Source organism: Aythya marila, assembly GCF_965140915.1.
Source record: "Aythya marila genome assembly, chromosome: 19".
In the NCBI taxonomy this organism is placed as follows: domain Eukaryota; kingdom Metazoa; phylum Chordata; class Aves; order Anseriformes; family Anatidae; genus Aythya; species Aythya marila.
This window is the reverse complement of record NC_139060.1, coordinates 3,725,653-3,749,976: the sequence shown is the minus strand read 5'-3', so window position 1 is coordinate 3,749,976 and position 24,324 is coordinate 3,725,653. Positions and strand designations below refer to the sequence as shown.

At 53.9% G+C, this 24,324-nt stretch overlaps 1 protein-coding gene across 1 annotated transcript in view; it reads left to right on the top strand.

The window, feature by feature from the left end:
* The window catches only part of LOC309885659 (astrotactin-2), a gene marked incomplete at its 5' end in the record, with an annotated part of 119,021 nt that overhangs the window by 84,258 nt on the left and 10,439 nt on the right, over positions 1-24,324 (top strand). Inside the window, one exon of the mRNA XM_082775875.1 lies at positions 3,262-3,403. Coding sequence (XP_082632001.1) covers positions 3,262-3,403 — 142 coding nt within the window. The remainder of the gene's footprint in view (positions 1-3,261; positions 3,404-24,324) is intronic.

Below are 24,324 nucleotides of genomic sequence, written 5' to 3'. Positions count from 1 at the left end.
TGTCTGAGATGAACAAAGCTGCCGTGTGCTGTTTCACCTGGGGGAGAGCACGAGAGGGCAGCTCTCTGCACTGGTTGCAGGATGGCCGATGGCTCTGGGCACTTGATTTGTCCCTGGGCTGTCCCTTACCTGTCCCTTACCTGACCCCGCATCTGCTCTCCCCAGCCCATGCAGTCTGGCACCAGCAGCAATCTTACTGCTGCTTACACAGGTGCAGGAATACTGCCAGCCTTGGCTTTCAGCACCTTTGTTAGCATCTGTTTTGCTATTTTTGTAACCACCTCTTTGCTTTTGTTTGTCTGTAGCAGGACCAGCGAGAGAGGGAAGTTCCCCAGAGGCTCAGGGCTGAACACAAAGCAACCTCTCGCTGTTGAGATTTTATTGCGGGGGTTTTGGTTTAAGCCAGGTTGACACCACATTGTTAGCCCTCATGAGCTTTGCCTCACAGCCTCCAAAGATGCCCATAGCACAGGACCTGTGAAGGTACCCACAGAAACTTGCAGACCTCTGGTTACCCCATGGCCTGTGGGGCTGCTCTGGGAGAGGGAGGTGGGTGCTGTTGGTTTCTGTCCTCTTGGCTATGTGAGATTGGGAATATGCTCTACGGATTTGGAGCTGCTTTTTCGGTTTTATTCTGTCTTTTAATGTTTTTTAAAAAAAAACATCCTGAGGAAAGGCTGCTGGGAAGGACTCTGGGATTGACACTTTCTCATCCTTGGCTTGTGAGATTCCCTGCAGGGCAGCGACTGACCTCCCTGCGCTCTCTGATGCAAGCATTATTTTTACCCTGGTGTCTCACTCCAGATGGAGGCTGCTTCAGAAGTTCTCACCTAGACACAACCACATTTCTCTGAAACCCTGCAGCTACAGAGCAGCGTTTCAAACCGATAGCAGGGGAGCGTTGGCTCTCCGGCACGCTAGAGTGAAGAGCGTGTCCAAGCACCGGGAGCGGCAGCGCAGGAGCACACACGCACATACGGTCCTTACGACACATCCCACGTCATCCCAGCCCCAAACTCCTGCCAGCTTTCCCTGAGGCACTTGCCTGCCTGCATGAAGGCAGGGAAAGCTTCAGCTTGTCGGTGCAGCTCCAAATAGCAAAGCTGTCAGGGAGAAATGTCCCTGGGACCAGCCTGACGTCTGCTCAGAGATGGATGGCACCAGCCCGCAAAGAGTGAGGTCCAAACGAAGCAGGAAATGAGGTGAAGAAAGTGCAGTAATGAAAATACAACAAAACGAAACAAACACTGACATCCTTAGTAATGGTATAGGAGCTGCCAGATGGGCTTGACCCAGGGGCTGTCTAGACGGCTTCATACAGTGGCCAGTTCTGGAGGAAGGTGCGAGATGCCCACAGCAGGCACCCATGGGATGATCTGCCCCCATGAAGTTTCTTCCCGGTCAGAGGAGAGGTTGCTTGAGGTCTGAAGAGGCTTAAAGGTCTTTCCATAGTTCAGCAGCACAATCTGGTGCTGCTTTCTCGTTACGTGTTTGTGATTCATCAGTCACGGCAGTGTCTGTCCTCGGTGACTTCTGGGGACAGGGAGTTCCCCTGCCCAACCCGCTGTCGTATGAAAAGGGATGGAAATGAGCACTGGAAATGTGCAGTAGGGTTTTGTTTGTTTGTTTAAACCATAAACCCAGAGCTAAGGGACTTGCTCAAGGCCATTCAGCGCTCACAACTTCCAAGCAGCAATTTTACAGCTGCCAACCCAACCTGCCCGCGGAATTGACCTGGGCTTTGGTACAGCCCCGGCTCTGGTAGCCAGGGTAAACTACAGGGACTGGTGACAGGGCTGCCTGAAAAACGTTTGGAAAGAACAAGTCGTGCTGGGAGCATTAAAATGAATAATTAAGGCTTGGATTCCTTTAGGGAGGAAAAGAATTTATTGCTGCTCTTTTCTCTAGCCAAGGGGGACATTTGTTACTGAATTGTGTATCTTGAGACGACGCAAATGCGGCTTGGGGGGGCTGGAGGAGAGAGGATTTTTTCTTCTACCTGGGTAATCTGGCCGCACAACGAGGCGGCCCGGGCTGGGTGTACCAGTGGGATATTTCTTACGGTCTGTACCAAGAAACTAGACTTGTGTTCCGTTTCAGTAGTCCTCAGTTAATTTTGCTTGTAGAAGAAGAAAGGAAGAAATGTGCTGAGCGGGGAATTCTTCTCCTCTCTGCGCTGCGGTGTCTTGACATTTCCACGTGCACGAGGTGCCCAGCATAGCGACCTGGGTCCAGCCCTGCTGACTGCAGTAGCTGCAGCAGCCCTCGCCCTGATTCCCATCTGTGGGAGTGAGGGCATGACCAGGGCATCTGTTGGGTTTTGGTTTTTACTGCTGGTACCTTGAGCTGGTGTAAAATGGGAATTGAAAGCAATGGGCTCCAACCGCCCGACAGCTTCCCCCGTGCGAGGAGCCAGCAGCTTGCACAGCAGTGGATAATCGGGTCCAAAAAGCTTAATAAATGGGACATTTTCGGTTTCAGCTGGGTCATGATCTAAGTGTTTAATAAGCTTTATAAACCGGGAGACCAAAAAAAAAAGTCTTTCAGCAGTTTTTTTATTGTTATTATTTTTCTTTGAGTGCTTGTAAAGGGGTGAATGTCCTTCAGTGCGGCTGAGCCGAGGGCTGCAGCAATCAGCTGCAGGAGCCAGCGGAGTGCACATGAAAGGGAATGCAAAGCTACTGATTTTCATCGAATGAATAAAAAAATAAACAGCACATTGAAAGCAATTACATCCACGCTCTATAAATGTCTCCTTTCTGATAATCTAACGTAGCAGAAACATATTTCACCGTGACAGGTAATTTTAGAAAAAAAGACCGTCTCCTTTTTGAGAACTGAAGGCGCCATTAGGGCAGGACAGAGCTATTTCATGTGGGTGCCCGTGCTGTTCTGGAAACCCAGATTCCACCCTTGGGTGGTGGTCCCACACATGGTGTCTGCAGTGAGCCCACACGTTGCTCGTGTGAGCTGTGAATGCACTTTTCTGCTGTCCAAGCTATGACTTAGCACTGGCCACAGTTCTTGCTGTGGATCCCTGTTGCAGCTGACGGCCTGTGCATGTTTTCTGCTTGCTTTGTCCCCAGGCAATGTTCCCCGTACAGGCTCGTGGTCATTCCTTCCAGCCACAGCCAGCTGGACTTTGTTGCTTGCCCTTAAGCCTGTGCTGCACAGGGGTGTTCCTGCATTATTTTGTCAATGGCCTGCAATAATTGGCATCCGTATTGATGTTTTGGTCTTTCTCGTCTCTTCGCTCTCCAGGAGAATCCTTGAGCTTTGCGGACGATTTGCTTTCCGGCCTTGCAACGTCCTGCGTGGCAGCTGGTAGGAGCCACGGAGACGTCCCCGAAACCAGCCTCTATTCGGTTATTTTCAAATGCCTGGAACCAGACGGTCTGTACAAGTAAGGAGGGTCGTGTGGGGAGATGCTGGGGGAAGGGGGATCTCCAATACAGTTATTTAATTGTTATTTATCTTTTTGATCACTACCATGTTACACCAGACACTGGAGAAATGATGAGACTGTTGCTTTGGGCGTTAGGCTCAATCAGTGAAATGCAGAAACAGTGTCTGCCAGTACGGCACTGGTTGTCTGTTGGAGACCCCATTGAAATAACTCAGATTTCCAGCAAAATAGACTTTCAGGTCTGTGACTAGTGGGGTAGGGCTGTCTCACACGGACAAACTGAGCTAATGTGCTCAGATGGCAGCAAGCTGCCCACCCTGGCCAAATTCCTGGTGGACCGAGATGGCCAGAAGGTTGTAGGTGTGGGAGGTGTTGCTCACGTGGGTTGCTGTTTATATCAGCAGGACTCGTATACCAGCTCAGAGATGCCCCAAATGCATCTGCCCACCATGTCATCGGTTATGTTGTAGTGCTTGGTCACATCTGTGCTGGTGTTCTTCTTCACTTGACTATTCTGAGATGATGCCTTTGAGAAAATGGGATTGGATTTTCTGTTTGAACCCCATGGGAGTAGCTCGTGTCCAAAGTAAAGGGAAAATTTCAGCATCCAATTATTACTTTCTGTGTCAATACAGTTTGGAGGGGGTCTGGTCAAGAGGGTAGGAATGAGCTTCCATAGGAATGGAGAGCACATGGAGGCAGATTGAAGGCAGGAACATGAAGGAGCGGAGGAGGCAGGGCAGAGCCATGACACGGGCACAGCAGCATGGCCCCATTATATTTTTCTTCCCACCAGAAAAGGACAGAGGAGGCTCAGCAGGTGCAGCAGGTGCTCCATTCGAGCATCCCTTGTTTCGCTGTGGACTGCCCCAGCCAGAACAGCCCTTGGGGTGATGAGGAGTTTTGCTGTCTGTCTCAGAGGCCCCAAAATGCAGAAGCAGATGGGGAAGATGTCACCCACCATGCAGCACTTCTTCTGCTCCCAGGTCCAAGGGCAGCCTGCAGCCCTCTGCCATCGGGCAGGGGGACAGGGAGCTGACATCTTCAGACCCCTGTTCCTCCCGTGTACTCTCTAGAAATGGCATCTTCTGTTCTGTGGGGGATGGCAGGAGTCAGGAGGGTCAGAGGAGAGAGGGAGGGAGAGAGGAGGCGAGGAGATGAAGGAGAGATGCAGTAAGCAAGAGAGAAACACCCAGGGCTTAATGTCAGAGAGACTGTAATAATTAAAACACATTTCGTAGTGAGTAATGAAACTTTTTATGGGACCACAAAAGCAGTTAAAGCAAGAGCTGGCAAATGGTCTGTCAGCGAGAACTTTTTAAGATCTTGATTAATACTTTCCCTTTGCCTCCCCCTCCACCGCCCCCCAGTTAAGTATGTTGACAGCCTCCAAAAATGGAGCAGTCTTTATTACGCATCCCTCGAGCAGGGCCGTGTCCAGGAGCAGGCTCCAAGTGATACCTCTTGCCATTTAATCATTTGAAATGTTTTCTTGTTAAATATATAATAACGCGTAAATACAATTATTAATATCACTGGAAACTGGGCTGCCCTGAAAAGGTGCCAAGGAGAGCCTGGAACAACTGCAGAGCTTGCTAATAAAGCGCCGCCTGTAAAATTGGTGGGTTGTGAGCTATCGGCAGTTTGGCTTATGCTGCCAGGGCGCTGGGCACGGGGAGAGCTGCTGGGTTTGATGGGGAGGTTGCTGCCGAGGTGAAGGCATGGAGCTGGGAGCCAGAAGGTCTGGCTGTTCGGCATCACGGGCTGCCAGATCATCTTCCCCATCTGCTGGGCAGGGATAATTGCACTCACCCGTCTCTTCAGGGGCTCCGTGATCTAATTCCCGATGTCTGTAAAGGGCCGGGAGAACCTTGGGTGGGAGGCGTGAGGCTTTGTCCGGGGTTGTGTCATCCCTTTGGCCAAAGCCAGGCTTCTGCTCCGCAGTCTTGCCTCGCATCACCATGGTGGGGGTAAGCAGAGGTCAGTGGTGCCCCACGGCCCGGGGTGGCTGTGGGCAGCTCCTGGTGCCCCCGGGTGAGGGACAGCAGCTCTCCATGGGGAGCCGCTGCTGTGTGCAGCCCTCAAACATCCGTCCCTTGGCACTGAGGAGCTTTGGACCTGGTGTTCCTGCGGGGACAGGACGGGGGTGACGCACAGCGCTGGCTCTGTCCATCGGCTAATTCTCAGCAGGGCTTGGCGTGCCCTTCGCAGGGCTGCACGTGCTGACACGCACTTGTACGGACACACATCCGTGCTGGCACATGTGGGGCACAGACCTGCTGTCCTAGGAGCCCCAAAAATGTGAGCGCACACACTGCAGCACACCTTGCTCAGCATCTGATGCTGCACGTGCCAGCACACCTGCGGGGACCAATGCTCCCATGCTCCCCGTGTTCGTGTACGCTACCGTGGGTGCATCCATATCCAGCACACACGCGTCTGTTCCAGCCCAGGACCCAACCAGCACATGTTTACTTAGCATCTGTGCATTCTCAGATACATAAGTACACACATTAAATATTCCGCTGTTCAGATGTCCATACAGTTGCGACACAGCGTGAAGAAAGCCAGAACAGTGAAATGTGAGGCTAACACTCTGTTCTGAGCCCGCGCGGACATAACAACAACAGAAACACGGGCACGGGGTCACTCCTTAAATTGAATTTCTTCTGCTTGTTTCATTTGTTTCTGTGGAAAAAATAGCTGCGTTGGAAGGCCCCGAGCTGCTATAATCCTGGTTATAGCAGCTCGGCAGGGACCTGTGCTTTTCTCCAGGCTGGTAGGTGAGCACACGGACCCTGCAGCATCAGAGCTCTTCAAAAGCAAATGCTTTTGCTTGTTCAGTAGTCTGAGGGTATCACGCAAACTGAGGAGAGGAGACTGTGAGATCATGGGAGTCTCTTCTGCTTTGTAAATGCGTCTGACGTCCTGTCCCTTTTCTTCTCTAGTACCTACGGCAATTTCACTGCTGTTGGCCACTCATTTGGCAGATTACCAGACTGAGATCAAAGCTGGGCTTGAGCATGAAAAACAAAACCAAAAAATGCTCTACAAACAAGCAAATAAACAGCCTGATTGATTCCTCTGCTTTTGAGACTTCTGTAATTTCAAAACATAAACTAACAAAAGGAGAACTAATTTCTTTGTCCTTTGCAATTTCAGCCTGATGAAAATATGTTGCCTGTCAGCCCTGTTCTTTCCCCTGCCTGTAGTACGTAGGGGCTGAGATTCCAGTCCCTGCACAGAGGGTTTTCCAAAGGAAAGTAGTTTGTTTCAACAAAGACGTGTGTGCTCCATCGGCTGGCGTGCACACGTGGACATTCCTGCTGGTCCCACAGGTGGGGGTGCCCATGCTTGGGATCCGTGCTACAGTCCCATGAATGCCCTCAAACACGGGGTACCTCTGATGGGCTTTGAAGAATGACAAGTTTGGTTCAAGCTCTTAAAAACAAAAGGCTTGTAATTCTTGCGGAACACCTCATGGGTCTGGGGATTCTTCTCCCAACACTCAGCTGGACCAGAGGCCGTCCATCAAGCGGCCTCCCAGGTGGATCTGGAAGAGGATGGGGTGAGGAAGGCAGAGGGAGAGCTGTCTCTGCGTCTGTTCAGTGCTTGGCTGGTGCGGGCCAGCCAGTTGTGTCCGAGGTTAATGCCAATCAGACTGATGGTTTGGGAGCCTGGGAGCATCGCTCTGTGACAGGCAACTCGTGGTGTTTCAAGTCCCAAATGCCAGCTGGGAGAAGGGGCTCTGCCTTGTTTCGGGGGTCAAATCCAGCCTGGAGGACTGACCTTGCGTAGCTCATGATCCTGACGTAGCTCACCACCTACAACACAACAGCTCTCTTTGGTGCTGAGATGAGGGCTTCCCTTGTGCATCCCGCAGCCTCCCTGAGCCTTCAGCCCTGCTCATCGATCTCGGCTTGTCACCCCATCATTCTCCAGGCTCCTGGGGATGCCTCATTGCTGAGCTGTACCCGATCGGCTGCCTGAACGCAGCTCTGCCAGCCCAGCACGTTCCTTTCGGATACGTGGTGATACACCAAGAGCTGGGAGCCAGAAAGGGAGATTTTGGAAAGGGAAATGAAAACCCCCTCCAGCTCCTTATGGAGCTGTAGTGCAAACACACCAACCTCTTCCCTGTGCCACAGATACTATAATTATAGATTAGATTAAATCCCAATGTTTCACTTTATTTACATTCCTGACCTAGCCTATTCATTTCCGGTGTTTGTGCCAAGAATCAGCACAAAATTTACTGGAAATAATATGGAAGTCATCAGGATCCCTTCCAGAGCCTTTCCTTGGAGTGTGTTCATGTGCTGAGAAGGAGCCTCCAATTTGCCTTCCCTTTGCTGGCCCACATGGAGCTTCCTCAGGGTGATCCCGAACCAGCCCAAAGGCTCTAGCAGAGTGAGTTTTGGGAACAGTAGGAACCCATTCCCATGGGATGGTCAGGCCCTTCCATGGGATGGAAGTGCATTTAGGATTCTCAGACCACCACCACAAGGCTCCCAACTACAACCAAGTCCTGTGCACCCGGCATCAATGCCTGTTGGGCCACCTCCCGCATGGCTCCTCTGTCATTGTGTGCCCAGCAGTGAAAATACGTTTTTTTTCCTTCTTTCTTTTTTTTTTTTTTTTTTGGCAAGCTGAAGGAAAGAGGCAAAGTGGCTGAATATTGGGAACCTGCCGTAGCACTGAGAGACAGCAACTGCAGCTCAACGAGCTGAACATGCTGAAGGAACTGGCTCGGAGCGAGGCTGATTAATGTTGACTGACCTCTGCCTTGTGCAGAGCTGGGATAAAGAGTGGAATGGAAACCCTTGGTGCTCAAGTGTCTGCTAATGCTGGCAGCGGTCCGCTGCTCCTTATATGATACTAATTGTTATTGTTGGTCTTCCGTCAGGAAGACACATGAATGAGCACTGGAGAAATCGGAGACAGATCCCGACTAGCTCAGTGGCATGGGTTAAAACACATCTGTTACAGCCCTTGGCTGAGGCCCCCGTGTGCACAGGAGCTGTGCTGCTTCATTGAATCCACCTCTGCTGTTCCACATGCGTTCCAGCTTCCTGAAGTTGAGCAGTGCATGGCTGCAGTTTCTTCTCAGGCGCTCCTGGCTTGCAGAAGCTCATACAAGGCAAGTCAGGAGTGGAACAAGTGTTTGCTAAATCCCAGCTGCTGGCTCCTCCTTCCTCAGCAGTGTAGGATTGCTTCAGAACCAGGGTGCCCCAGCGCTGGCTGGGATGTGGGGTTGTTTTTGCTGAAGTGAGCCCAGCACCGAGCTGTCTGGGCTTTGTGCAGCTCTCTGCAGTGGAGGTGGATTGGCCCCAAGAAAGGCAGTCTGTAGGGAGAATAGGGTCAGGAGAGGGAGGAGATAGTCTCACTGCTGAGGTTAATGAAGTCCTGTGCATGTTGGGCTCTTGCTTCCAACATGGGCTTCTTTTCTCAGCACCCTACACAGAAGCGCACACGTGTGGAAGCCATGGAAGGCATCCCTGCTGTCATCATGGCCAGTCGAGGTGCAGGAGGCTCCTCCCAGCTTGGCCATCTGCTCCGCTGGGTGATGCGAGCAGGTCACTTTGTCTCATCTCCATCTCTTTGTCTGCCCCCGTGGTCTGAAAGCTCAGGTTTTAAGTTGCCTCTGGCCATTTCTGTGCATGGCCCAGCCCGCGTGACTCAGAGCAGGGCCTCCAGGTGCTACTGCAATATTGCTGTCCTGACCGTTTGCCATCGCCGGTCTGAAAGTTGGGTTCGTGCCTGCATCCTCCTTCGGATCTGTCTCCTACCAGCATCCAGCCACCTGGGACACATCTGGCACCAGGAGGTGTCTTTCCACTGACCTCAGCGGAGCCTTCCTCCCCAGGAGCTGCCAAGCGCATGAGCATCTCCTGCCTTTTTGCAGGACAGGCCAAGTTATCCTCCCCAAATCCTCTGCTTCTGCTCCCGCCTCGTGCCACAGAGAGAAACAGAACAGCCTTTGTTGCCTTCCGCAACCAGCTCCTCCCCACCCTTTCCTCCGGACGTCCGGATTGAAATAACATTCTTGGTGGTTTTGTTCTGAAATCTCCTGGCACCCGAGCTTCAACCCTGGCTGGGTCCCGGCCCGGCTGCATTGCTCCTTTGGGGCGGCGGGAGGAAGGCGGACGGTGGGGAGGAGGAGGAGGAGGAGGAGGCACAGCCGGATGGTTGGGGAGGGTATTGCAGTGGGGGAGTGTACAAATGGAGGATTCTTCCTGGCAGTGGTGATGGGGTGGAGAGGAGGGGTTCAGCCCGTTCATCTGCTGGTAGACAAATGGACCTCTGCCGTTCCACCTCTTCCCATCACAGATTTACTCCCTCCTTGCAATCATGGACTTGGATTGTATTTTTACCTCTGTGTGTGTAGAAACCTAAACTAACATAGATCGGTCCAAGTTTTATCTCATTGACTAATGGCAGAGCAAGTACAGGAGACACAATATAAATATCAGCACAGATATTGCTGGCTTTGATTTCCCTCTAAGCTACCAAAAGCTGCACTGTGCTGTGGCGCTGGAGTCATTTGTTTTGTTCTTCGGTTCTCCACGTCACAGAGCACCTTTTTTCTGAAGGCTGGAAAGCTGGGGACCATGGAGATTCGATTCTTAGAGCAGAACTGGGTTTTGAACCCTTCCAGGACACAAGGATTTCACTGCTTGCAGGGGGTATTCCTTTTATCTCATAGGGGAAAGTGGGTCAGGAGAAGGACAAGTGGCTTTGTTCTTCATTTTCTAGATGGGGAAGCTGAGGCAGGGAGCAGTGATGTGATGTGCCCGAAGCTTTCCTTGAGCTGGGTCTGACTATTGAGGTGAGGGGTGTCCTCACTCAACTTCACCCAAACCCCAGCTACCTGTGAAAATTCTGCCTCCTCCTGTGACTGCTTCCCTGCAACCAGGAGCAGCTCAGCCTGATATTTGCAGACAAGTCAAGGTTTTTTTATAGGCTAATTCCAGCCTTAGGAGCGGCAAAAAGGAGGTCAGCTGTATCCATAAATACGCCATGGGAAGGATGTGACAAGCTGCTCAGAGGCCCAGGTGTTCAGGTACTGCCGCACCCACAGCTCCTAGCTGAACCTCGAGCCATCCACACATCCCGTGGAGTCAATCAGTTCAGGCAGGCTCTGGATGGGACCCCAGGTCCCAAAGGCTGGAGATGCTAGGCACAAAAGGTGCTGCTGATCCACACAGAAAGACAACTCATAAGCTAATCCTGCCTGCCCATCTTTCCCCCCGTGCTCTAGAGGTTTTTGGATTCCATTACCTACAAGATCTGTCCTAGTTCAGACCAGCAATGTACACGCATCTCATATATGGTCTGTGAGGCCATAGAAGTGGTTAAACATTTATTTATTATTTATTTATTGATGGAGCCCTGCATGGGAGGTTGCTGAATGCAGCAGCTTTCCAGATCTCGAGTGGCCTTTAACTTATTCCTTGGGTCTGGGGATTTCCCCCCCCAAAAAAAGAAGTTTGTTTATATTTTTTTTCTCTCAGCTTGGTGTTTTTTCAGCTCTTTTACAGGGAATTTTGAGGATGCTGAGTGCAGCTGGGCATTTTCGGGCTGGTCCAGTCTTTGCCTGCAGGGCCTGACCCAGACCCCTTGCAGTGATGGGATTTATTGTTTCCCTGGACTTCAGTGAGCCTTCATTTCAGGTGATGGAGCAGGAGTGTGGTAGGGCATGGTGTGCGATTCCTCAGCTGCAACTGCTGCTGCTTAGCTCTTGCTTAAAAGCAGATTCTTCCAGATCCAGGAAAAATCCCACATTTTGGTAACTTTCAGCTGTATGTGCTGAGATGTTTGAAAACCCTCAGTCCCCCAAGGTCTGAGCCCTCATTGCCTGTCTTGAGTTGTTAGTGCTCGGGTGGCCAAATCTCTGCTGAAGAACTTGTGTTTGTAAAAATAACCAGTGAATTTGGGTACCTCTGTTTTGGGAGCACCATCTTCAAGGCTTCTGCTGAGTTCAGCTGAATTTGTACCAGAGTAGGTCAATGTAAAATTAAGATACTTGTGAAAATAGCTGCTGCTTCCTGAGCTGTCCTGCCTGTAAAAGAGGTGCTAGAGCTGAGCTACATCCTTTGCTAAACTCCCTGAAGGCTGCCTCAAGTGGTTGCCAGAGAGCTCAGGGAGATGAACCGCATTGACTGGAGCATCTCTGGTTCCTTTGGGTGTATTGGCGTGACTTCAGCACGATCTCCCCATCACCGGATAAAAAATGTTCCTCTCCTACAGCCCAAATGCTGCCTTTGCAGCCCAAGCTGGGAAGCCCGATGTGACAGCAGGAGGTGAGCACCAGGTTCATGAGAGCAACAGCGCGGCATGGGGCAGCTGCCAGCTGCACGCGCTCAGCACAGAGCCCTTTGTCCAGGCTCCGTCCTGCTGCAGCCAAGTTGGCTGGAGGTGGCTGTTTGTCATCTGCTTCCTTTGGGCAGTCTCGTCCAGAAATCCGCGTGCTGGTTTTTCCACTCTGTTGAGACATATCTGTAGGTCTGAGGGAACAAGACATGGGGAGGAGTTCAGCAGAGAGCAGGGCAGGCTCCGTCATGGAGCACCACCCATGGAAGTCCCACCTCACCGTGTAGATGCCACCTCTGCAACCAAGCAGCTACTTCTTGGCTTCCTCTCCCACTTTGTTATGCTCTTTCCTTCACTCTAATACCTGAGCTTGGCACCTCCTGGCTACCTCGTGCTCCAGTCTGATGCCACCTTGTACTGCCAGGGATAGATATATTTGCCTGGAGTACCTCTGGAGTGATGTCCCCCAACACATGCCCTCATCACTCCTGGTCACCACACACGCACACACTTCCCTCTGCTTGTCAGGAATGAAATAAATTTGATTATACAGCAATATGGTTTCTGTTATGAAAAGGGGAAAGAAAATACCCTGGCTTTCACTGAAAGCCTTCAGAGCCAAAGCTTATGTCATAATTTAAACGTTTCTAAAAAAAGAAGTAGGGGCGAGGGTCGCTCTTTGTTCAGGGGATGATGGCTGGAGGGGACAGCGGGGAAGGGGTCCTCTCTTCATCGGATGAGCTGATGGAGCTGGGTTTAAGACCTGCTGCCTGGGCAGGAATATAGAGAAGGGTGCCGAAATTCAGAGGGCTCAGTGCTGGGTCTCTGGTAGATGTTTGCCCAGGCACCTGAGACCACAGGCTTGGTGCTTACCCCTTGGGCTGAAGACCTTCTGGGGTGTTTGACCCTCAAATTGGGGTCTGCTGCTTTTTTTCCATCTTTTCTGCCCTTGGTTTCTGCTGGGGAAGCCTGAGGGCAGTGCACAGAGCAGGGACACAAGCTATGCCTGCAGCCCCTGGCATAGTTTTCTCCTTCCTTCTAAGCATCTCCCACCGCCCTGCAGCTATGGAAATAGCCTCAGCTCTTAATCTTGTTGCGCAACCCCAAACAGAAGAGCCTGCCGCTGGGCTGGGATGCTTTCATATTTTCTTTCTGTCTGGTGTGCGTCATTGCAACATCACAGCCTCCCGGCCTGCCTGTGACAGGGTGTGGGAGGAGCGCGCATCCTGCACGCAGGAGGCTTGGTGCTCGCCGGGGCCGCAAGTGGGACCCGCCTCAGGCTGTCTGGGGAACCTCTCAGAGCAGGCATCACAAACCAAAATGCTTCCTCGGTGCCCTTCAGCACGTCACCAAAGACGTAAAGGAAGGGATTTGGGGCTGTTTTGGCTTCTGCAGGTTGGGCACTTGGCCCCACCCTGCGCCGCCCTCCCTGCAGGAACATCCGTCGTGTGCAGCCAAGGGCCGAGGTGTGTCCCCGGTGTGGGCAGCCTGTTCTCTGGTGCAAAACGCCGTCCTAATAGCAGCACCTTCCTGCCTAATGGTGATCTTAGCTGTCCCAGAGATCTGGGATACTGCCCGAGAGTCACATCAGTGCAGCTCTCCCTGCTTGACGCCCATAAAGGAGCTTTGGGCCCTCAGAGGGCAGCGAGCACACAGCCAGGGTAATCCCATAAATCCAGCCCTTGTGGCCCTGCTGCAGGGTGCATGTTTGCCTGAGGGACAGGCCACCTCTGAGGAGCATCAGTGCTACCAGGGTGACCCTCTCTGTGCTCTCTCCCTCTTCTTCTCCCTGGGTCTGGGGGTTTTGTTAGGCTTTGTGTAAATTTTGTGGTGCTGTGTCCCCATGGGTCCTGCCATCCATGAGCACTGGACCAATGTCCACGGAGCTGTATGATGAGGACTGATGTGTGCACCTGTCCATACCATTTATTGGCTTGGGACTGGGACACCTCTTTGCTGGGCTCTGTCCCATACCAGTAGCAGAAACACGTACCTTAGAGCGACCCAACAGCCACATAAAACTGCGCTCCTGTGGCCTGGGGTGAAATCGTAGCCGGATCCTGCTCTAACTTCTGGGCATGCAGGTATATGTTGAGGTGCCCAATGAAAACGTGTGTGTGCATGGAGCTCTGCTGGGTGACCCATGCCCCTCAGGCAGGGCTTTCCCCAACAGTGCTACCCACGGCACCGCAGTGACCGCAGCAGCCCCAATACCGCTGAGGCCCAGCCCCATGAAGACAGGGCACCCCAGTACCCCCTGGGCAGCACCTTGCCATCCCCGAGGTTCCTCTACCACAAACCCAACCCCTCCAGCAGCCTCCCCATCGAGGTGTCCCCTTGTGTGTGTCCCCCCCATGGCTCCCCAGCCCCTTGCAGGCCCCCTCCGGCCTTTGTGGCCTTGTACCTGCTGCACCGGGATTGTTTTCCAAGGGGAAACACGAGGTGAAGCGTTAACTCCACAAGGGCCTTTCCGTGCAGTGCGCTGGGATTAAATATTTATGTTGGCAAAAAGCACGTAATAGGCAGCTCAAGATCAGAGATAATGAAATGGAGGTGTGTGGGGAAGGGGGGCAATGCGGCGGAGCATGCGGGAGCAGAAGGGAGAGGGACCCAAGTGGGTTGTAGTATGCGTGCAGGGGGATTGCTTTTGTTTTCATTAATACCCCACCTGCTTGGGGGGGAGGAATTGGAGCCCAGACGTGTCTCTGGGAGCCCTGCAGCACTGCCAGGAGTGGTGGCTGGGTGACTTCGGAGGGGACTGTCCTGGGGCAGACTCCTGGGGTTAGCGAGGGATGCGCCCCGCGTGTGTCACCCGCAAGCGATGCGCGGCCCTAAATCATTAATAGCGCTGATATAGGATCCCTCGCTCTTCCAGACCGCTGCAGTCAAGGTTATTTACCGGTGAATGTATCTGATCAGGCGGCAATGTGGTTTGGATTATCCGGAGGGTTCCCGATCAGGTCAGGAGGCCGCTCATCGCAGGCGCGCCGAGCGAGCCTCGTTGGCGGGCGCTAACGGAGAGCCACGCGCGGGGAGGAACGGGGCGAGGACAGCGGGCAGGGAGAATGCTGCGGGGACAAACCGCCCTGCCGCCGGCCACGGGAGGAGAACGAGGAGCGCATGCAACAGCAAAGGGCGCTGCTCTTTCTCAATTCATTATCTTTATGAGACAACAGCATCCCTCTCCCCCCCCTCCCAGCGAACCTCGCGGAAGGCGGTGCGTGGGGGGGTGAGCCCCGCGCCGCGCGGTGGGACCGCGGCCAGTGGCGCAGCCCCCGGGGAGGTATGAAACAAGGCATGAATGGAGTGTTAGGAGAGAATGGAAACTCTCAACCGGCTCCCAGGCTGGTTCTCTTGCGGGGGGTCCCTTGCTCACGATGACAGCGCTGCCTCTCATAAACACGCATTTCCTCATCCCCGTTTGTTTCTCTCTCTTGTGCAATCGCGTGTACCAGACGGGAATGGGAGTGAGTCCCAACGGTTCGCCAATGTGTCACAGAAAGCCTTCCCACCCTGCCACCAACGAAGTACTGAGAAATAACAGCAGGATTTGAAAGAAAAAAGGAGAAGAAAGAAAAAGAGAAAGAAAGGAAAGATGGGGTAGCTGGATGGGTTTGCTACTGGCCATGAGTTATTATTATGAGTGTAAATTCGAGAGCACGGCTGCACTGGTAGTTTGCAGCATCAACCAGTGCTCAGAAGCCCCCGTTGCACTCAGTGCTGGGCATCCCCCTGGGAAAAGAAAGTTCCTTCCCTGAATGACTTTCCTGGGTAGAAAAAATGGGATAAAAATAGGGGCAAAGTGACTTGGCTGAGATGACACAGTGCTCGAACCAAGAGAGAAACTCCATCCCCTGTGCTTGGCTGCGCTTGGGGGTACGAGAGCATCGCGGCTTCTGTGCTTCCTTCCCGTTACCCTTGCAGTTCGTGGGCATCTGCTGGGCTACCGTTCTTAAAAAATGCCCTCAGGACAGATCACAAATGGGGTGAGGTATGGTGCTGGGGTCTAGAGGCATGGGCAAGTCCCACCATCAAGCACAGCAAGTCCCCTGGACCGGTGGTTGATGGAAGAAGTGCTGGAGCCCTCACCTGGGCTGGTGGAGCACGGCTGGTGGACCCGTGTGTTAGCTCAGAAGAGCTGCCGGGAGCTGCAGTCCCTGCTCCTGGAGTGAAAAACAAGGGAGGAGACTCCCAGGAGAGGTGTCTCTGGAGCAGCACCTCCGGACACTCGCCAACCCGTCCCGTGCCGTGCTGCAGGAGCGAGGCGGCTTCGTGGTGCACGGGAGCGGGTGTCCAGCCCCTCGGAGGCCAGCTGGGGGTAGCAGGGCTCGCTCTTAGGACTGCTCGGCCGTATAGCCATCATTTCAATAAAGAAATGATTAAAAGGGGGTGGGGAGGGGGGGGGGAGAAAAACCCAAAACATCTGTTTTACTTCAAATCGGGGAAGATTCCTTTGCTTGCAAGGAATGTGTAAATCACGCCGGGCTGGGAGATGTACATAACCCTGCCTGAAAGCTCCCTTGCACTTCAAACGAATTCTAACGTGCTTACTGGGATTTTGTTTTTATTATTTGTTTCTCTCCCACCCACCCCCCCGCCACCCTGTCCCTGCCGGAGCTGTGAGAACCTCCCGCCCGCTGCCAGCCGCTCACCACGTCCCCCTGCCAGCCGGGGCCACGGGGCAGAGGCCGGCGGGCAAAGGTGGCCGGGGAATGGGCTGGCATCCTTCTGCTGGGGCTTGCTGGCACACACAGCCCTTGCCGGGTGGGTTTGGGGCCGTGGCAAGGACCCACTCTCACAGACCAGTGCAAGTCATGGCTACCTCTCGCTTGGAGGCCGGCACATTTGGCTCCCTCCTTGGATTTTGCGAGCGGAGGCAAGCGGAGGCGTCCCCCCGCCTCCCAGCCGTCCCATTGTGTGCTTTGATTGTTGGCAGGCTCCGGGTTGCTTTGTTTTAGGAGGAGGGTGAAGCCGGGGCTGGCAGGCGGTGCCAGAGGACAAACCCAACGGAGCTGGACGCTGCGGGCAGGGAGCACGCAGCCGCCCCGTGCCGGCCGAAGGTGATGCGCCCTGCGCCGCAGCGACCACCCCAGGGCCAAGGGAGACCCCGCTCCCTGCGGTCGGTGCGGCCCGTTGTCTTTCTTCTCAGGCTCTCGACCAGGAGGCCCTATTGTGGTGGCTTATATAAGAACAGAGAGCCATCAACTCGCTTGACATAGACCACCCACTACTCCTCAGATGACACTGCCTTTTGAAGTCGCTACCAGTCTGGGCTGGATTTCAACCAGCAGTCCAGATGGAAGCCAAGCCCCCAGGAGGATGAGAACAAGCCCCACCAAGGGGAACTCCTGGGGTAGCAAACTGTGGAGTGTCTGGTTCTTGTTTAGAATGACTGTGAGGTTGGGAGGGGCAAATGTTTCCCAATTTGCCAAGGGTCACAACCTTCCTCTCCCCCCATCTCCCTGGGGCTGGCCATGGCCAAGCTTCGCAGAGCATTTGTAGGTTAAGTGGCTGGTATGGTTAGCTGCGAACATTTCCATTGTGGAGCTCGCCACAGGGGTCCAGGGCCTCTCTTCTCTCTCCTTTCTCCCTGGCACAACGGGAGGAAGAGTTTGATTTATTCTCCCTCGCCTTCTGAGCAGCCTTCTCGTCTCCTGCAGCCACAGCCGTGCTCGGAGGCAGGAGAGCAGCGGTCCCACACTGGCCCAAGGTGCAGGAAGGTACCCAAAGCGACGTGTCTCTCTGGAGACCCACCCGGCACGCAGGACTCACATGCTCATGCTTTCAGATGAGGCTGAAACCCACCCAGCCACTGATTTTTACAAAGAAGCTGAGCAAAACCTCAAAATAATGACCTACCCCTAAACATGTAACATCATGGAGCTGAGGCTGGAGGCTTTGGGTTGTCTGGGGCTCAGGGAAGAGGGGCAGGCTTGTCCCCGACCCCAGGGACAGGGCAGGGGCTGCGGGGAGAGCAGAAGGCGTTGCAGCCAGAGGGAGAGAGGACGTGGGTGCTGTCGGGGGGTCCCAGCAGCAGGGGGATCGGGGTGCTCAGGTCTGGCAGAGAGCAGGAGCGATGGGTGTCACGGTGCCAGGGTAAAGACTGCGGCAGGAGCTGGGGGACGCTGAGCCTGGGGAAAGCCCTCCCAGGACAGCTCGCTTCCATCACTAGCTCTCGCTGACGCTCTGCAGCCGGAGCAGGGCGAGCTCCTGTGGTTTGCAGCCCGCAGCTCCCATCCGAGCCAAGTGGGGGGAATTGTTCCAGCAGCACGGGGAGCCGGAGGCGACTCGCTTGACCTTCGTGCAAGGGCTTTGTTTGGGATCTCCTGGTGAGTCCCAGCAGAACAGGGACTCTGGCGCTTGACAGACCGATAGGAGATGCTTTTGCTTCACTGGAGACAAAGACACCAGCCGGAGTGGCTCAGCTCCACCTCTTCCTGGTCCTTCCCTCCACCAAAGGACACTAAGACTCACCTCCTGGGTGATCCGGGTCCCTCTGTGACCTTGCCAGGTGAGTGGGGACAGCTTGCCATGAGCCCTGGGACAGGCAGTGAAGGCTGTGAAGGGTCAGGCCAGCTCTTGCTGCATTGCCTCTATGAGCACATCTGCTAAACCTCATCCTCACAGCCAGCAGGACGAAGGGACACAACAACCAAAAAACGTGGACCTTGAACACCCCCTCTCCCTCTTCTCATATCTGATAATTCCACAGCGATCCAGCTTTTTCTGCCATTGTCCCATCCCCAACATTTGGGAGCTCTCTCTGGGACATCCTGAGGCTTTGCTGGGCACCTTCAAGCTAACAAAAGACCAAGACCCCTTAGTCCTTGGAGTGAGCATAGGAGCAGAAGCCTCAGGGTTGCGACATGCTGTGTTAACGTTATCTCATTTCAGGGCTGCTTTTTGGATGCGCTGTCCTGCTCCCGTGCCAAGGAGCTGTTCTCTCATCCGCATTTCATCCCCACCAGGAGCTTTTTCCAGTGCAGCAGCCCCTCTCTGTACGGGCACTTGCTCTGCTCTGCCTCGGTCAGTGCTGTAAAGCTGCTGCTGCCAGGACGTGTTCTGAACATGAGCCATGCACCAGGGAAACAGAAACCGTGTCACAAGCAAGGGGTGAGGGACCTGCTGCTTGCAGAGGCTGCACGGAGCAGGGATGCCACGGGAGGAAAGCTGCAAGAGAGAGAAAAAGGAGAGGGGGGAGTTCAGCAGGCACCGCGGGTGCTCTCAGCCCCAGGATGGTGACAGCACCGTGGGGATGCAGCGAAAAGAGGGGCTGCAGTGGCAGCACTGCGCCTCCTGCTTAAAACCTTGGCCCTGCTGGATCTGGCTGGGTTTTCCCCTCGGTTGCAGTGAGACACGTTTTTGCCTACGGCCGTCTTGGCACTGCCTCCCACAAGGTGTGCGGATGGCAAAGGAGCGCCTTGTGGGATGTTGGCCCTCCAACACAGGTCGCATTCAGGAGCAGGGCTCCAGGGAGCAGGAGGTGGCCGTGTATCAAGGCTCTCTTTCACAGCCACTGCGGTGCTGGGAATTGCTGTGCTGGGGCTGGGGGGGGCTATGGACAGGGCTTCTAGGGAAATCTGGGGAAACGGAGACATTGTGCCTGCAGCGCCTGTCCTACCAGGGATTTCTCTCGCAGCAAGGCAGTGGATCTGGGCAGTAGCCTGCACGGGATTTTTAATTAATTTCCTTCTTTCCCTTTCATCCTTTTGTTGGGACTGTGACAGGGCTCTGAAATGAGGAGAGATGGATGAAACGCTGTGAGGGGTGCGAGCACAGCAAAGGCAGCCCGGCTCTGCTGCTTGGTGCAGGGGCCAGGCACTCAGCCCTTCCCTCCAGCTTCTGGCTGCCCGTTGCCTTCCAGCTGGGGGACAGCGGGCGAGCCTTCAGGCACGGAGCAGCGCAGCGTGCTGAGCCAGTGCCCTGCAGAGACGGTGCTTGAGTGCCCAAAGTTAGAGCGGCATTTTGCTGTTCCTCAGCACCCGAGCTGGTGGGGCTCCAGCAGAGCTCACTCCGTGGTGCTGCCTGGGGATCCACCTTGCATATAGACGTGCTCACCTCACCATCTCAGAGCCCAGGTCTGCCTTTCTCCAGAAGTCTCCTTCAGCAAGCAAAACCCTGCCCCAGCGAGCAGCCCCTTGTCTTGTCTTCCCCCTGCCAGCAGGATTTGATGGACGCTGCTTTGCGCGCTTCCAAAAAGCATCCGACACCTGAAGCTCACCGTGGCAGGTACATTTATTTCCCTCCATCTGACAACCACTCTCCAGCATTGTTGGAAGGCATCTGTTGAAGGGTAACGATTAGTCTCACAGCATTTGCTGTCCTGGAAAAAGAAAAAAAAGAGGTGTGAATGGTGAGAACAGTTACTGACAGGCTCGTGCGCGCGGGGCGGCAGAGCTCCAGTACCTGGCGTGGCACCCGCGGTGCTGCTCGCCTGTCCTCCCGGCGCGCTGCTGGGACACGGGGCACTTGTCACAGATGGCTGGAAGAAGCCCAGTTATAAAAGGTGCTTTTCTTGGGTGGTGGAGATGGGGGGAGAGCTTTCTAAAAAATATTTTTTTTCAGGATCCGCCGCTTCCTTTGTGCAGCATAGGCACAAGTGGAAAGGCAAAGCCAAAAATGATGGCAGCACAAAGGAGATGCTGGTCCCTTTGTGGAAGGCGTGTGCTCCATGAGCAGCACCACTGGGAGGTGGGAGCAGTTGGTGTCACCTCCCTCAGGTCCTCTCCCCATGCAGCAGGCTCCAAGGTGCTCAGCAGCTCCTTGTCCACCACGGGAAGCCCCCTCTATGCCAGCACAGCCCAGCCCTGTGTTCCTGCCAGCCTTCAAATGCCCTACCAGTTCCATCTGATTGCCGTGATATTTGTCACCATGCCAGACCCAAGGAGACAACAAGAGAATGTCCACTGCCTTGTAAAGCTCAGCCCAAACCCCAAGCTGTGAGGTCTCTGGTACCCCGAGCCCACCTCACTAACTGGCACCACAAAGAGGGGCCCACCATGACCAACCAGCCCAAAAAGGAGGCCCGGCAGATGGACACAGAAAGCTTCTCCTTCCAAAAAAGCCCTTGCTACTCATTGTGTGCTCACTGTTTGCTACAGAGACCAGAGGGGTGGCTCTCATTTACCTTTCTTAATTACCTCAAATCACAGAGTTACCAGTAAGCTAAAGTGCATTCCTGTGGCTGGTGTGGATGGGTTGCTTTTTATTTGATTGGATTATTTTTTAAAACATAATGGTTTCTGAATTGGAAATGCTTGCACTGAACACCCCCCTTCTGTGCTTGCCCAGACAGCTGCTGGCAGACAAGCCCTGCTCCTGCTCCTGCTCCTGCTCCTGCTCTGTGCCCATCCATGAGACTTGCTGTGACGTTCAGCTCCCTCCAGCCACATCTGGGCACCCCCAACATGGGGACAGGGGTGGGTGGGCACCCAGCAGCCCCATGGCTGGGCCAGGACCACGCACAACCCCACAGCACACAGCTGGGGTTGCAGCACCCACGGCTCAGCTCCACCCCTGTGCTCTCCACCTGGCGGCAGTGATGGTTCGGGGAGGCTGCTGGTGGGAACTGAGCGATGCTCCATCCTGCATGCGCTCGGGCACAGCCCACGCTTTGCTGGCGGTGTCCCACATCCCATCGTGGGGTCACTGAGCGGCTGGGAGCAGGCGGGGATTGCCAGGAGCTGCTCTGCCAGGGGCTTTTAAACAGAGGCCATCAAATTGTTTTTCAGCTGGAGCAGGAAATGAAAAGAGCAGGGGCGGGATGTGTTTGTGTCGGCTCGCTGGGCCAGCCTCAGCCACGCGGTGCCGGTTGTGTGTGAGCCTGGGGAGCCCAGGCTGTGCTGGTGGCACAGATGAGCTGCGACCAACCATGGGATGTGCATGAGCCAGGCCAGGGGCTGCATTTTCATGCTCATCATCAGGGGTGGTGGTACCGTAAAGGTCTGCCTTGGAGCGAGCAGCAAAGCAGAGCCCCGGGGCTGCAGGAGAGAGAGGCGCTGAGCCCAGGCTTATCAGCCAAGCTCACACCAAGCCCTCCTGGCAAGAGCACGGCGTGGTTGCTCCACTTCGGAAAGCATGAGACCGAGCTTCTCTGTGACGCTGGGCTCTGGAGCTGCTGGGGCAGCGTCTCTGCCCTGTGCCCCATTTACGTGCTGCAGGGGATGCCTTAGCACGGCCGGGTTTGCTGCGCAGCTGCTGCTCATAGGCACTCGCTAACCTCACACGGGTGTTTGGCAGATGCTTCGTGGACTTCTTATTGGGCCCTTTTTTCTGCAGCCCAAGCTGCTTGGTTGTGGTACAGCATCACATTGACCAGCTGCATGAGCCCAGAAAGCTTCGGGAAGAGCAGTGCACGCGCCAGAGCAGAAATGCCTGGGATATCTCTACAGCATGTAAAGAAATCCGCCGCCAACTAAGGAAGGTCAGACACAGAAACCCTTATCTCCCTTCCCACAAATAAGGATCATGAGTAAAGCACTCAAACAGCATGAGCATCATGAGATGGAGTTAAAAAATCATGAGCCGGCATTGTTGTCTATAAATAAATAACACGTTCTGGGGTTTCATTCTCAGCCTTGTGGTTTTGTGCCTTTAGAATTTTGTATTTTCTTTTTTTTTTTCTCTGCATTGAGAAAGACTAGAAACATATTGTTCTTTTTTTTCTTCTTCTTCTTCTTCTTCTTCTTTTTGAATGCAATTGACAATCTTCCACAATCACTGGATTCCAGGAACTGAAACTCTAACCCCCCCATCCCGCTTTCTCTTCCCCCCCCCAGAAGTATCTCGAGCTTAGTGATAAAATCCAGGCTTTAGCCAACTTTGGGTGGGGTATCTACGAGGAAGGTGTTGCTGACATTTCATGAGGCCACATGTTAATTGCTTTCTATCTCTCTCTCAAAGTTCCTTCTGGTCCCAGTGGGTTTCAATATAGTAGTAAACATTGGAGCAGCCTTATTTTATAGGACTTGGTGTGCTGTTTCGCTGCAGAGGTGGCTGCGTTTCCAGGCATGGAGGGGCTGCTCTCTGCCAAGAGCGGATGTGCTTGCAGTGGTGAAATGCTCCTTGGAACCCCTCTGGGCAAAACCCATCTCACTCGCTCTCTGACGGCAGGGTTCACGTGGGATCTTACCGAGGGCACAGCTGAAAAGGAGGGCCAGCTGTGAGGCAGCAGCAGATAGCCCCCAGCTCCTTTGGAAAACAGAGGGAGCGTGAGAAAGCGTCATGGGGCATGGTTATGGCTACACAAAACACCCCCAGGTTGTTGAGGAGCTCTGCCAGGATGCTCCCGTATGGCATCCCAGGTTGTCTGGCGTGACTTCATGCAGTGAGTGTGGGTCTGGGACCTTTCGGTTCCTGGCACTGACTGCACCTCCAAAATCCTCTGCCGTGGGCAAAACCCTCAGAGCCGCTCTCCAGCCTCGTTTTGTGGTACAAAGTCTCTAAAGGGCAGTGTTGGCATAATCAGGTGCAGGTCACTGTTGGCAGAGCTGTTGCCTGTTTTGTCCTCAGGTGCTGTAAGGGGATGTAAGTGTGGCAGGAGGATGCCCACGTAGCCCAGCATGTGCAGAGCTGGGCTCCAGCCAGCCAGGGGCTCTGCGTGCCTCCCTCCCTCCTTTATGCTCACTCATTTCCCTGTGTTTGCCATGCAGACGTCCCTGTCCCTGCCGGTGGTCCCTGTCCTCTCACCAGCTGCCCACCCTCTTGGTGCCCCTTGGGTCCCAGGCTGGTCCCAGCCCTGCCAGAGGTTCCTCTCGGATGCGCTGAGCAGGAGCCGCCTGTTAATGCGGGGTTTACGCCGAGCCACAAATCTTTGCACTCTCTTCTCTTAATTGTCTGTTTCCGGAAATAAAGGGGAAAAAAAAATAACCCCCAGCACTCTGCGCAGTGCCATTAACTGGCTGTAAAAGTGTTTTGCTGCAGAGAGGCTGGGTGGTCAAGTGGTTTGAGAAGAAGATTGGGACCCATCCTCTCCTGCATTTGCAAACTGCCCACGTCACTGAGGCTCTCCTGGGCGAGATGCTTCACCCCATATGTCTCTGTTTACCATCGATAAAACGGAGTTATTAATACTGCTGTGCTTCAGGGTGATCCTTTAGACCATAATTAATGCTAAAACCCTCTGAGATCACTCGTTGGAAGGAGCTGGAGAGGGGCAGAGGGCTGCGTAGTGCTGGGGCTGCCAGCTTCCACCAAAGCTGAATTTATTGGTGCTGGTTCCAAAACATCCCTCGTTCAGTGAATGGAAAAGAAAACCTTTCCTCCAGGGTCTCTGGAGGAGGACTAATTTCAGGTGAGGCAAAACACTCTTTATGACCAGATCAACCCCACTTTATTTCTGCTGTTTTTTCCATTTAGGCTCTAGTTTTATTTTTTTTTTTTTTTAATCTCATCAGAGAACATGATGATACGGAGGGCTTGTTTGTTGATCTGTTTTTTAACCCAGCCCTGACCGTTCCAGATGCTCTTGCTCTTGGCATTTGAGTGACTTTGTTTCTGTTCCTGTTGGCAGAGGGCAAAAGCACAGCCAAAGGGCTGCCGCGGGTCCTTACCATCACCCGGAGGGCAGGCTGCGCTTTAGCACCCTGCCAAGCAGAGATGCCCTC